A 13,359-nucleotide genomic window follows, 5' to 3' on the forward strand; every position below is an offset into this window, starting at 1 on the left:
TCACTTTGCCTTACCTGTCAGAGGGCAGAGGTCCTGGGGACACCATGAAAATTTCAAATATATTTCCTACCCCCAGTCTTCTCACTTCCCCTCCTCCATTCAACACGCATCAGCCACCTCATAATGCGAAGCTAACGGTTCATCTCAGAGGACTTACCTGTCAGTTTTCTTGATCAGGATGGCCCTGAAGATGTGCTCGAGGGGTGTCTTCTCCCGCTCATGGGTCGGCTGCACGAACGGGTGCAGGGCCACCAGTGAGAAGCCCTGCTGGTACAGCTCCAGGAGCTGGGCGGGCAGGTCGTGCAGGGAGGCCAGCCTCACCGCCGAGGACCTCGGGAGCTCAGCTGGAGGTGGAGAGAGGAGAGGTTTATCAGGGATGCAACAAAAAGGCCCACCCTCCCCCATCCAAGTCTCTCTCCCCTTGCCCTTGCAGACCTCCGGGTCACTTCTTACTAAGGATGAGTTTACTCCTGTCTTAACTACTGTCATCAAAGAGAACTTAAAAAAACAGCAGATTATTTTTCAACTCATCCAAAGGTGTTGCTAATTGGATATTTTAAACCTAGAGTCAATCTTCTCAGAGATCACACTGGAAAAGTAATTTCCACCCCCTCAAAAATAAAAAAAGAAAGAAAAGAAGGAGGAGGAGGAAAAAATGACAACTGCATGCAAATATAAAATTCCCAGGTGGCAAAACAGCATTGACAACTTCAGAAGACAAACTGGAACAAAATTTCTGTGACACTTAAGACAAAGGGGTAATTTCCTTAATTCACAAAAAAAATCACTGAAAGAGAGAGAGGAAGGAAAGGGGAGGGGACGGCAAGGGAGGGAGGGAAGGGCAAGGGAAGGAAGGAAAGAGAGAGAAAGACAAAATATACTAAGAGACAACTGCCTAAAAAAACACAAAAAGCTAATCAATATCCGAAAAAACACCCAAATTAACTCCACGTTAGAACTATGCAAAACACATATTTTTCACCTACTGAATTGTTTTAGATTTGGATTTAAAACAAGTTTTTGAGGATAGACAAGAATCAAAAATCAAAACGTGTAAGCAAATACACAGTTAAAAGTGTACATCCCAGCTCTATCCCCCTTCAGACTTTTTCCCTAGAGGCAATCAGTATTATCCACTTTTTGTATACATGTTAACAACTGCTGAATTCATATACAAGTAAAAATGTCCATATATCTCCCTCCCCTTTTATATAAATGGTAGCACAGTGTTACACATACGGCTTTTTGCTAATTTTCATCAATTCACAGTATACTTTTCTTAGAAACCATTCAACAGCACCACACAGAGCTTTTTCTCATTCTTCTGACAGACACACAGTATTCCAGTTTATGATGTACCATAGATTATTCAAACTTTTGCTTTTATAAGTAATGCTGATGAAAAATATCGTTCCTACATAATTTCACACGTGTGCACATACAATACATCATACCTAGGAATTCCATACCTAGGAATGTGCTGGGCCAAAGATAAAAGCATTGTAATTTTTTCAGATATGGCCAGATTTCTTCCAGAGTAGCAGGGATATACCTCCTATCAGTGATGTATAAAGGTATTCCTTTTTCCATGCCCTGGCTAATCTCATAGTGAAAAAATGATTCCTACAGTGGTGATGTGTATTTCTCTTACTATGTAACTTGTATTTTTTCTTATTGAACACTTCATGTTTAAATACTACCCGTGTCACCTTTTCTATTAACTGTTCATAATCTTTGCCTAGTTTTCTATTGGGTTATTGGTCCTTTTTTCTATTGGTTTGTAGAAACTCTTTATATATTAGGAAATTTAGTTCTTTAGGAAATTGCAGTATCATTCCCCAATTTATTGTCTTTTGACTTTGCATAAGGTGGGTTTTATCATGAAGAATTTTTTTTTTATGAAGCTGAATTTCTCAATCTTGTCTTCAATGACTTCTGAGTGTTGTGTCATAGCAGAGAGATTTGGGATTATAAAACAATTCTCCTGTTATTACATATTTCATTTTTTTGGATATGAGTCTTTGATCCAATTTGGAATCTATACAATATGAATTCAACATTCCATCCCCTTTCCCTCATTAATTTGAGATACCAATTTTATAATCTATTATATTCCTGAATATATTTAAGTTTATGATTGTGATCCATTAATCTGTATTAACAATTTTAGTGTTATGTTTTAATATCTGGTCAGGCTATTTCCTGAAACTTCCTATCTTCTTGTTTAGTTTCTGAATCTTCCTGTCTATTCTTATTTTTTTTTCCAAGTGGTCTTTCAAACCAGTTCATCAAACCCTCCTTCTAAAAATAATCTCATTGATATTATTGAATCGTGTTCAAATTATAGCTTAACTGAGGATGAAACGCTATTTTCATCATGCCACAAGTTCCTGTCCAGATATAAGGCATAATTTTTGTTTATTCCAGACTTCTTTGGGGTCCCTCAGGCACATATTAAAGTCTTCTTCACATAGATATTGTACCTTATCAATTTTATTCCTATTTATTTTTACTGCTATTGGAATAATAGATTTTGTTTTCTTTTTACTTCTATGCTACCCATTGCGGGCAAGAATGTTGGGGAAACAGGCATGCTCTTCATGGCTGAGGGGGTGAACTTCTCTGGAAGGACAATATGGTGTTAGCCTTCAAACCTAAAAGTACACACACACCCCTTGTACAACAACCCCGCCACTGGATGTCATGCCTATGGCTGGACTCATAGATGTTTTTCAAGATATACAAAGATCCTCACTACAGGGTTGTTCATATAGCAAAAACCTGGAACCAAATAGTTCTTCACTGGAGGGCTGGCTAGCTAAACTCTGGGACACCCAATGATGAATTCTATGGGCCATTTAACAAGATTAAGATAAACCTGTTATGTGCTGATGGAAATGTATCCAAGATAAATTACTAAGTTAAGAGGCAAGGTGTCTAACAGTGTTTATGATAGTCTTGTATAAATATATATATATAATTTTATATATATATATACTTTTATAATATATAATAATTAGAAAGATAGATAATCTCTTTGAGAATAAAATTTTTTTCTGAAAGAAATCACAAAAACATGCCTATTGGAGAAGGCTAGAGCCTAGAGAGAAGGATGGAAAGGTGGTTTTTATTTTGTATTTGCAGTACTATTTCCATCCACAGGGGTCACTGGATGGAGGGTTTACGAGACATTTTAAGTTTCTTATTTATATGTAAAAACATTACTTAAGGGCGCCTGGGTGGCTCAGTTGGTTAAGCGACTGCCTTCAGCTCAGGTCATGATCCTGGAGTCCCGGGATCGAGTCCCGCATCGGGCTCCCTGCTCAGCAGGGAGTCTGCTTCTCCCTCTGACCTTACCCCCTCTCATGTACTCTCTCTCTCTCTCTCAAATAAATAAATAAAATCTTTTTAAAAAAAAAACATTACTTAAAAGTGTTTTATGTATTTTAAAAATAATGTGTTATTTTAAAACACAAACTCTTGAGGCACCTGGGTAGCTCAGTTGGTTAAGCATCCAACTCAGGTCATGATCTCAGGCTCCTGAGATTAAGCCCTGCGTGGGGCCAGCTCAGCACAGAGTCTGCTCATCTCTCTCCCTCTGCTCCTCCCGCTGCTGGTGCACGTGCGTGGGGGCGCACTCGCTCTCTCAAATAAATAAATAAATAAAATTTTAAAAATAAATAAAACACAAACTTAAAAAATAAAATCTAGGGCTACTTAAGAATACTACTTAACATCACATACTGTAGCTCTCATTTCCATACATCATGCAAGCAATTTACGGGGAAAAAATCTATAGCAATGATTCACTCTAAAGCAGTGTCCGGCATCCTGGGGAAATCTCCATTAATAACAGTGACAAATAGCAGATTGGCCAGAAAAGTAGGAAAGAATGCAGTCTTTCCCCTTGAAGGGTACATTATGGATATGCTGCTAGACAAAAAAAAAATCTAAAGACAAGTCTGGTAAAGAATGCTGAGCCCCTCCAAATTCCCATGCACGCCAAGTACCTCCTTAGACCCAGGTAAGGGGCCCCTACCCTGGACCCCCTGCTCTAAAGCGGGATCCTCCAAGTGTGCTTCTTGGTCCACCAGCGGCAGCAGCATGGAGGAATTCATTAGAAATGGAGACTATGGGGCCCCCCCTCAGACCTGCTGAATCAGAATCTGAGTGATCTACACCTTCATAAGCCCTCCAGGAGACTCTGAGGCTGGGAACTATTCTCCAGAGGGTTCCTTTGGCCCTCCTCCAGCCACTCTCCTCTCCCCTCCCCTCCTCGGGGAAGAAAACCGGGGACCTAAGGACATACACCTACCCATCACCCACAGCACAACCTCACACAGAGCCTGGAATTCCCTGCCCTGACAGCCCCGGGCCCACTTAGGGGGCCTGCAGCAAGGGTGGACGATGCCCCCACTGCTCACCCCCAGGCCCCAGGCAGGATGGAGGCTAGGGCGCGACACCCTGCGGGGAGACACTGTCATAGGAGCAGAATTTAAGGGGCACCAAAAACTCAGTAAGCAAGATAAATAACAATGTAAGGCAATATGTTAAAAAATAAGAATTCATGCAAAGTCCATAATGAACAAAATACCAAAACTTTTAATAAAGATGGGATCAATCTTACTGATTTCTCCTTTTTCTTAAGCTCCAACATGGCTTTAGCACAACACTTTATTGATCTCGTCTTTTTATGTTGCCTCACCTGCTTCACCCTAGTGCTGGCTCAGGCCCAATATCGCTTGCACTCTTGTGCCTGGGCCCGGCAAATGATAGGAACAGGTCTGTATGTAGGCTGTGCCAAGGGCACAGGGGCAGGTTTCCTCTGCTGTCAAGAGATTACAAAGTGGCCAAACCACACAAGCGTCCCTGTGTGTGGCATCGATACTGGCTATTTCGTTTGCAAAACTGAACAGACTTTTGGTAGGTGGGTAAGCCCTTTTTGGAGGGTAATTTCACGATGTCGATCAAACCTAAAAATACGAGGCAGCACTAAGCTACCCTCCTCTTTGATGAAAGTATACATGAAGAGCATCTGCGAATCAACCAACGTCTCTGAGACCACCCACTCAGCCAGTCTCCACAGTGCAGTGGTTTGTAAATGTGTCAAGTATTTCAAAACTCTCACTGCTATACTAAAATAAGCCTTTCCTGGGATGCTGATCATTTATAGATTTGTTCCCCCTTATGCATCATGCTGTAATAAAAAAGTAAAAGCAGTCGACGCGTTGAGAAGATGTGGGATTCTAGCTACATTCCTCACTGGCGTTAATCCTGGGCACGTGAACGCCCAGTTTCCTTGTTTAAAATGGACATACTAACATCATACAGCAGCTGTAAAAATCAAATGGGATGATGCGTGTGGAATCGATGAAGCTCCAAACTATCACGGTCAGTGGTGGTGGCAGTGGTGGATGGGGAGTTGGTCAGGGACACAGGTCAGCTGAGGCTGGTGATGACACTACGGTGCTGGGCCACTGAATCGTTCCCCATTTCCACCCGCACTCCCTAAGCTCCAGGCTTTCAAATCAGTGCACCAAAAACATGAGTCAGTCAACCACTTTATAGTTAAATGCTTCCTGAATAAAACATCATACCTTTAAAATTTTTATCTCACAATCCAAAGATGTATCTCTTGTCAAAACTCAGCAATTTTATGGCTTTAATTTTTGGTATGCATGCTGGCAAAGGAAGTTTAGCTTCATGGTTAAAAAACAAATAAAAATGAATCTCAACAATCTTGTTGCAATAAAAAAAAAACAGGCTCTTGTTGTAAATATGATTAAGGGCCTTAATTTCTTGTTTCTGTTTGAACTTTCACCTTCAGAAAAACCCTAGTTCTTATAAACTGACCAATCCCCCAGTATTATTACTGGAAAAATAAAGGAAGGAATGACTTATCTGTTTGGATGGGCACACCAGTTGTAGCCTCTTGGTCTAATTCTCACCCCACCCACCAGGATAACCTCTCTACTATTTTTGTTTTGTAAGATTTGCCTGACTTCGTTTACACATTATGTAATCTTGGGCAAGTCATATGACTCCCACCCCATCTCTTGGGTCCATTGTTTATAAAATAAAGACCTTGGATCAGCAATTCTGAAAGGAGCTTCTAACTTTAAAATGCAATGATTTCATTATTCAATTGGAGAGTAACATCCAGTTTCTAACTAAAAAAAAAAAAATCCTATCGGATAATATAATAAATGCTTGCAAAGTGAACTCAAAGAGTTCCCCTAAAACTAGAGCCAAAATGGGAATAAGGGCAAACCACAGGTGCAGGTGGGTGGGTGGAAAGATGGAGAGAGAGGCAAGAAAATAGTCTTGCTGCCACTACGGCTGAATAAAATCACTGCCGTTTGTGAGGTCCCAGCCTTCTGCCCATCCCAGGCACTAGGAAGGATTCTGCCTGCTCTCACAGTCCCTGGAAGTGTGGGAAGCTCTCCGGGGGCATTCTAGGGAAGAGACGCCTGCACGGTAGTGGGAGAGAAGACGGGTATTTTAAGAAGCGTCCCTGGGGACGATGGGTTCCTCTCTTCCTAGCGGAGAGCTACAAGGACCACAGTGTGAGTTATCTGAAGTTACTTTGACTTCCTGGGCTTTTATTAGGACTCCATTCCATTACTGAACCACATAAGCCACCTCATCATGTTAAAATTTCTAATTATAAGTCATTTCTAATTATAAATCTTTATATTCTGAAGATGGGGGACACTGATGATGCTGCCTTAGCCAATGTTACTCCAGTCTGAGGCAATAACAGTTACTCCTGTTAGGGCCCAGTGTCCGTCTGAAGATCACACTTTCCTCTCTCTTCACTTTGCAATCCATCAAGCTCCCAAGTCTTTATCTCCAGGGATCAGTCTTCAAGCCCAGGGACCAGGCTGGACACCCCCTGTGCTCCCACTCAGGGAGCCGTGTCTTCCTCCCACATAGGGACTTGGACCTACTGCCATACAAAGCCCAGTTCTCCAGCTGGCCTCTCCCAGCAGCCTGGGCAGGGACTGGCTCTTATCTCATGACCTGGTAGAGGATCTGGGGCAGACCACAAGGCCAGGAACTGGGACCCCCAGGGGCCAGATGGATAAAGTAAATGAGAGACACAACTATGGGAAGAATAATGACTACCAAAGACCCATCTCGCCAAGGGGGCAGCGTTGTGTCCTTCCAGCCTGGTTACTGCCAACAGAACATGGGCCCAGTGGTGCCAGAACTTCTAATTCTTACCTTGAAGAACTCAGTAACATTGGTCCTCATAGAAACCCTCCTAATCTTTAGATTCGGCAAGTAATTCCCATTTGATTTTCAAGTCCATATGGCCCAAAGCCAAGACTTGGTAGGTTGCAGAGTCTGGATGGGGCATTTGATAAATGTAGGGGGATGGATGCCCCCTACTCCTTCCTGTCCCTCATCTTAGCACAGTCAAGGCATGGTGTGAGCCTCGGTCATGTAATGAAGAGGGTGTGATCCTGTTCACTCCCACATCATCACAGTTCACATCAGCCTTCAAGGATACACCTGTACATATTTGACACAGTCCCCTATTTCCTAATTCTCTCTTCTCCACTGATGTAGAGATGAACCAAAAGTTTAGAGCCATACAACTGCATTTTGAATCCCCTGGAAATATTTTTTTCCTCATTCAATGACCAATAACAGGCTTTTGATTTCTAAAAAATCAAAAATATAGAAAGTACTGCTGGAAAGGCATTTGGGATGGCATGAGAGTCCAAAGATCTTTTGGAATAAGAGTTTTGTTTTCCTTTCAGAAAATAACTCCATATAAATAAATAAACCATTATTCCAGGGGTTAAAAAAAAAAAAAGGAATGCAAACGGGGAAAGAAACCTCATCCACAAAACCACACATTTCTTAACACTCCTGGGATGAAGTAGATTTTGTTTTTGCTATGACTATGTTTTGTTTAGCAAAAACATTCTGCAGCCCCACTTATTCCCTGGAAACGAAGCCCTTCAGACATCTGCAGAAGAGCCAAAGTGACGGCTTTGCTCCCCTCAAACTTTATTACTGGGAAAGCGCCAGGGTCCGGGACAAGAAGGAAACCTCGTTCGCACAGCACCCGCACACTTCTCTCCACTCTACAGCAGGCGACGGCACGCTGAACCGCAGCAGCTTCTGTGATTTGGCTCAGCCATCATGTGTGATTTTAACCTAATTATTCAAAGTCCGACTCTGCTTTTCTAATTACATCTGCTAATGGATCTGTCAATACCAGGGAGCAAAACACGAGAGAACAACACCATTTCCCTCGGGTCATTTCCCTCACAGGTAAAGCTGATAATGACACTGCTCAACCAAATCTCTCTCTCTCTCTCTTTTGAAAGTTCCTTGAAGGCCGCTATTTCTATAACATCTGTCTGCCTGGGCTCTGCAGTAGATCCAATTTAGCGAAATGCTAAAATCAATCATTTTTCAATGTGGGGTTTTTTTATTGTATTGGTAAGTAATAGGAATTCAATTTTTAAAATAATGCTTGCAGACCAATGTCTTCTGTCTGTGTCATTCCTAAATCTGTGGAATAAGTTAAAACTCTCATTTTGAGGCTTTCCAAATTCGGATTTCTGTCACCGTCTTATCAGATAAATTCATGTTTTTGAAGCTTAAAAAAAAATAATAAAGCCTATCCAGGCTCAGGAGACCACACCATTAAAACATTACTTATTCTTTTTTTTTTAATTGGTCAACCATTTTAAAGTGAAAAATTCAGTGGCATTTAGTACATTCATGAGGTCGTATGACCATCACCTCTCTTCTAAGACATTTTCCTCAGCCCAAAAGGAAACCCCATTCCCATTAAGCAAGTTACTTCCCATTCTCCTCTCCCTGTGGCCTTTGGCAACCACCAATCAGCTTTCGTAAAACACAGTTCTCAACACCTTATCTAAATCATGGATAAACTCGAGGGGAAAATCTCAGTAAGACTGAAAGCACTACTTTAAGTTTATATAAAGCTAGGATTCTACAGGTCAATCATGGAGTATTTGGCAAAGCAACAGATGCCTCAACAAATGAGTTCTGCAGATGCATGCCACCAGACCATAAACGACTATGAAGCATCAGACTATCAGAGGGCTGTGACAACAGGTGTGTGTGTGTAAAGCAAAGGGTGGAAGGAAAGGGGGAAGTCAGGTTGTTATTGGTTTGCTTGTCATTTCAAAGGGTCACCCGCCGTCACTGAATTACACACACACATCACGTTGTAAAAAAATTCAGTGTCTAGAAGTTGTAAGGAGAGAGCTGAATAATTCCCATTGACTGTACCCATGAATCATACCCAAAAGATGGCATTACTGCTCATCTCACTGGTCCACTTTGTCAGAGAAGACACAGGCGAGGATTCATCAAGAAAGCTCTTCCAGCACCACCAGACTTCACACTGCTTAGATTTCACAGTGGGGTATTCAAATATTAAAAGCAACTGGCTAGAAACTGAACTCCGAGTATTAATAAAATATTTCACACACTTAAAAATACTTTTTATAGTGAAGAGAACATACAAAGGATCACCAAGTCTTCAGAATTTCTATTCAAACTGGCCCACACCAAACCCAAGGAGAGCTTAGCACGAGTCAGAAGGGAAACTAGTTGTCAATATTTTATGCCATTTTCCTAATTGAGCATGATAGCATGAGAGCTGACACTCCGGGTAGTTCTCTTTGATTCTGAGAGTACAATAAACTGATTGCATCCAAGACCAGCCACTAATGAATATGTACAAACAATATGGAGATGAAACTGTTTAGAATGTAAATGGGACCCTATATGGATTTCTATGATCAAGTCTGAAGACTTTGTACAAAAGTCATCAGTACTGAAAAAATAATGTCACTGTGGCCAAGTTCTCAGAGAAGGCATATCAGAAAAATAATGCACATTTACAAGGAGCTCTGAGGAATCAACTAAGAAGCGTGACTGCTCTGATAGCTTCTCATTCAGATGTGTTGAATGCAAAGACGCTAAAGGAACCAAAGGAGCACCTGACATGGGCAGTATACTGAGCCAGCAAACATATTCTGACCCTGGAGACCACGTGGCCCCTCACTCGCACACATGTCCTCCCCACCCCCCATGTGGGGCAGCCCCGGTAGAGCCAGGCAGGCAATCAGCCCTTTCGGAACAAGAAGGGACATGGTACATTTTTCAAGTCTGAAGCAGCCAAGTGCCATTTTCATTCCTTCCCTACATGCACACGATGAAATCCATCAATAGTAGAATGGCTATAAATCCACCATGGCTCATCCGTACTGCAGACTATGAAGTACCAATGTTAAAAATGAGTTGGATCCATACCTCTGACCTGGAGGAAAAATCAAATGCTGATATGACAACGAAAGCAAAGGAAGTTTGTAAAAATGTCACCTTGCAGAGATGGCCAAATAATGACAAGACAAAGAGAGTGGTTATATACAAGAGGTGACTGGAAATCTTAACCCCAAACAACATAAAATGGAAAAAAAAAGAAATTTCCCCAAAAGTATGGGGCCCCAAAGGCATGTGCACACTTCAATCTGGCATTAACTGAGGCCACAAGAGAATACTTCTGTTTCTTTTTACCTTGAGTTATTAACACAAGGGTCTCAACTCTATAATAGAGTTTCATATCAGTATATCAATAAAGTCTTTAGTTCGAAGAATTTTTTTAAATTTGTTAATATAATATAAAAATATATAAAATGATAAAATAACGCACTATGGAAACTGCTGGAAAGCACAAAAAAATCACCATGTGCAAGAATAGTTTCAAGATCTTATGACAAGAATAAATTCCACCATCTGGGGGCTTAGCACAACTTCTACCCACAAAGGAAATCCACTTGTTGGTTCAAAGGCACTAGCCCCAGACACATCAGCAAATTCACCTTGGTGGACTCTCCTTTTCCTCGCTGTAGTGGAGACACACCATATAGTCAGTGACACAGTCACAAAAACATTCCTAAGGCTTACAAAAAGTTCCACATATTGGAAATGCATTTTAATAAATAATACTCTTACGTATATGACATTGCAAAAGATTCAACAAAACTCAGTTAAATGAGAACTCGGGCCAGACAGTTCCCTTACTCTAAAAAAGGCTTCCACACCTGCATTTTCAGCTTTGCATGAACAATTACTGCATTCATGCGCAAACTCCCAAATTGGTGCATGGAAATAGAAAATCGTACACACAAGTTGAGCAGCCCTGGGCTCCGCTAACCAATTTGCATGCAAAATTGTCATCAGCACTCTCTGGTTTATTTTTTGCCTGTGGAAGAGATGGGGGTCTATGATGCCTGAAGAGGCCAATTTTAAGAGGTATTTTGATTCCCACTATAAAAATGGAGTCCCGAATAGTGTCTGGAGTCTCTGCATGCCTGTGTGTCCCTCTCAGCTGCCTTCTCACGGATTCCGACGGAGGAGGAAAGCTGGAGAGTGAGATTAAGTAGAAGGGTAAGGTGAAAGCAAATGGCCACGGGAGGTTCTCCAGAATAAAACAGAGAAGAAATGTAGGGGAGGGAGGCGGAATTTTTTATCTACATCCAGAAAAATGTCATCTATCAACAACAGTTGGCACGAAAAGGGAAAGATAGACTTTAACCAGGCAGGGGAAAGGATTTTCCCGACTTGTCAGTGAGAATTTATGGAAATGGACGACCAGGAAGTGTGGCCTTTGAGATTGCCAAAGAGAAGTCGTGAGAGACATCTATGTGCTTATAAGGCACCTTTAGGTTTTCGCTAACATTTCCTCCCCCCACCTTCCTTGTTTCTTTCCTCCTTTCACAAGTCACTCCTGAGCATGCGAGATGTGTTTAGTGTGAACGGAGATGTGCTTTCAGTGTAAACCACACGACTTCGAAGACTTCATAGGGTAAAAAAAGAATATAAAATATCTAGATAAAAGTTTGTTATTGATTACATGTTGAAATGACATTTGGAATATACTGACTTAAATAAAATGTACTAAAATTAATTTACTTATTAATTACTAATGAACTTACCTATTTTAACTTTTTAATTCAAAATTTTTATTAGAAAACTTCAAATCACAGCCATAGCTCACCTTATATTTCTATTGGGCAGGTCCATTCTAGAATCTTTTGTTTTAAACAGACTCATTTTATTTTAGCCCAAAACACATGATCCATTCTCCACCTTTATTAAGGTGTCAGTTTAAGTTCTTACGAAGCATCCTTTTGCTACAGTTATGAGTAAGGTCACTTCTTTTCCCCCAAATAAACCTGTAACACCAAGGAATAGGGAAAACCTACAAAAATATTTACAGTGTGGGATCAGATGGGTAATGTTCCTTCATGGATATTAAATCTCTTTTTACTAGTTGTCACCAGTCCAAATTGGCAGAAGAAAACAAAACCTCGTGCTGCCTTCAATTTTGATGTTTGAGTCCCTGAGACCCTTGAATACCTGCTCTTCGAGAATGCCAGCTTCTCAAGTGTTTACCTCTCTGAGGCAAGCGGGTTCTCAACATTTTTCTGTCACTACTCCATCAGCAAGTCATACACCCTCCTGAGTCACACCTCTCCCCTCATGTGTGAACTCTCAAGCTGAGCATCATTGCTCTGGCAAATCTGGAAATGGCAGCATCCTGGCTGAGATTATTCATATCAGAAATATCAATAGACAATGGACCCTCCAGCCTGTTTTGCTGAGTCCCTGGAAGTGCTTTGTACTGGACTTTCTGGATGATTTATGTTACATCTCAGAGGTGCAAATTCTCCCTCACGCCCCTAATAAGCTCATCTGTGTGGTCTTAATGTTTGGACTTAACAGAGCTGCCTCCCTTCCCGTGCTTCCTTGCCTGATTTCTTTGGGGGTCGGATGGGCGGCTTCATGATATTTGGAATCCTCACATATTAGAAGAAGTGAGATTATTATTACTTTGCTATAAATGCAGTGTAGTTTGTCTTACTTCTAAATGGTGCAGAAAATAGAAATCTGGAATTGAATTATATAGGGTAGCAAGCTGGTGATGTATCAAATCTAGCTAAGGCAGAGAGATGGACCGTGCACTGGTCAAGGATCCCTCTCTGGAGCCAAAGCACTTGGGTTTATCTTCTCTTTTATTATTATTTTTTTAATTGAAGTATAGTTGACACACAATGTACATTAGTTTCAGGTATACAACGTAGCGACTCAACAATTCCATATGTTCTGCTGTGCTCACCCCAAGTGTAGCTGCCGTGTGTCACCATACAATGCTGTTCATACCACTGACTACATTCTCTGTGCTGTGCCTTTCATCCCCGTGCCTTGCTCATTCCATAACTGGAAGCCTGTGTCTCCTCCCCTCACCCATGCTGCCCATCTCCCCACCAAATTATCTGGGTTTAAATCTCAGTGCCA

General features: G+C 41.3%; 1 protein-coding gene across 3 annotated transcripts in view; it reads right to left on the bottom strand.

Annotated features, from left to right (window-relative positions):
* RFTN1 (raftlin, lipid raft linker 1) overlaps window positions 1-13,359 on the bottom strand; it is a 200,700-nt gene that overhangs the window by 123,237 nt on the left and 64,104 nt on the right. For all 3 annotated transcript variants that reach the window (XM_028099111.2, XM_028099109.2, XM_028099110.2), the window contains one exon: window positions 158-344. In XM_028099111.2, the coding sequence (XP_027954912.2) occupies window positions 158-344 (187 nt within the window). The remainder of the gene's footprint in view (window positions 1-157; window positions 345-13,359) is intronic.

The sequence above is a fragment of the Eumetopias jubatus genome, unplaced genomic scaffold (genome assembly GCF_037043125.1).
Source record: "Eumetopias jubatus isolate StellerSeaLion01/CBP00866 unplaced genomic scaffold, mEumJub1_p1.0 scaffold_1, whole genome shotgun sequence".
Lineage (NCBI taxonomy): Eukaryota > Metazoa > Chordata > Mammalia > Carnivora > Otariidae > Eumetopias > Eumetopias jubatus.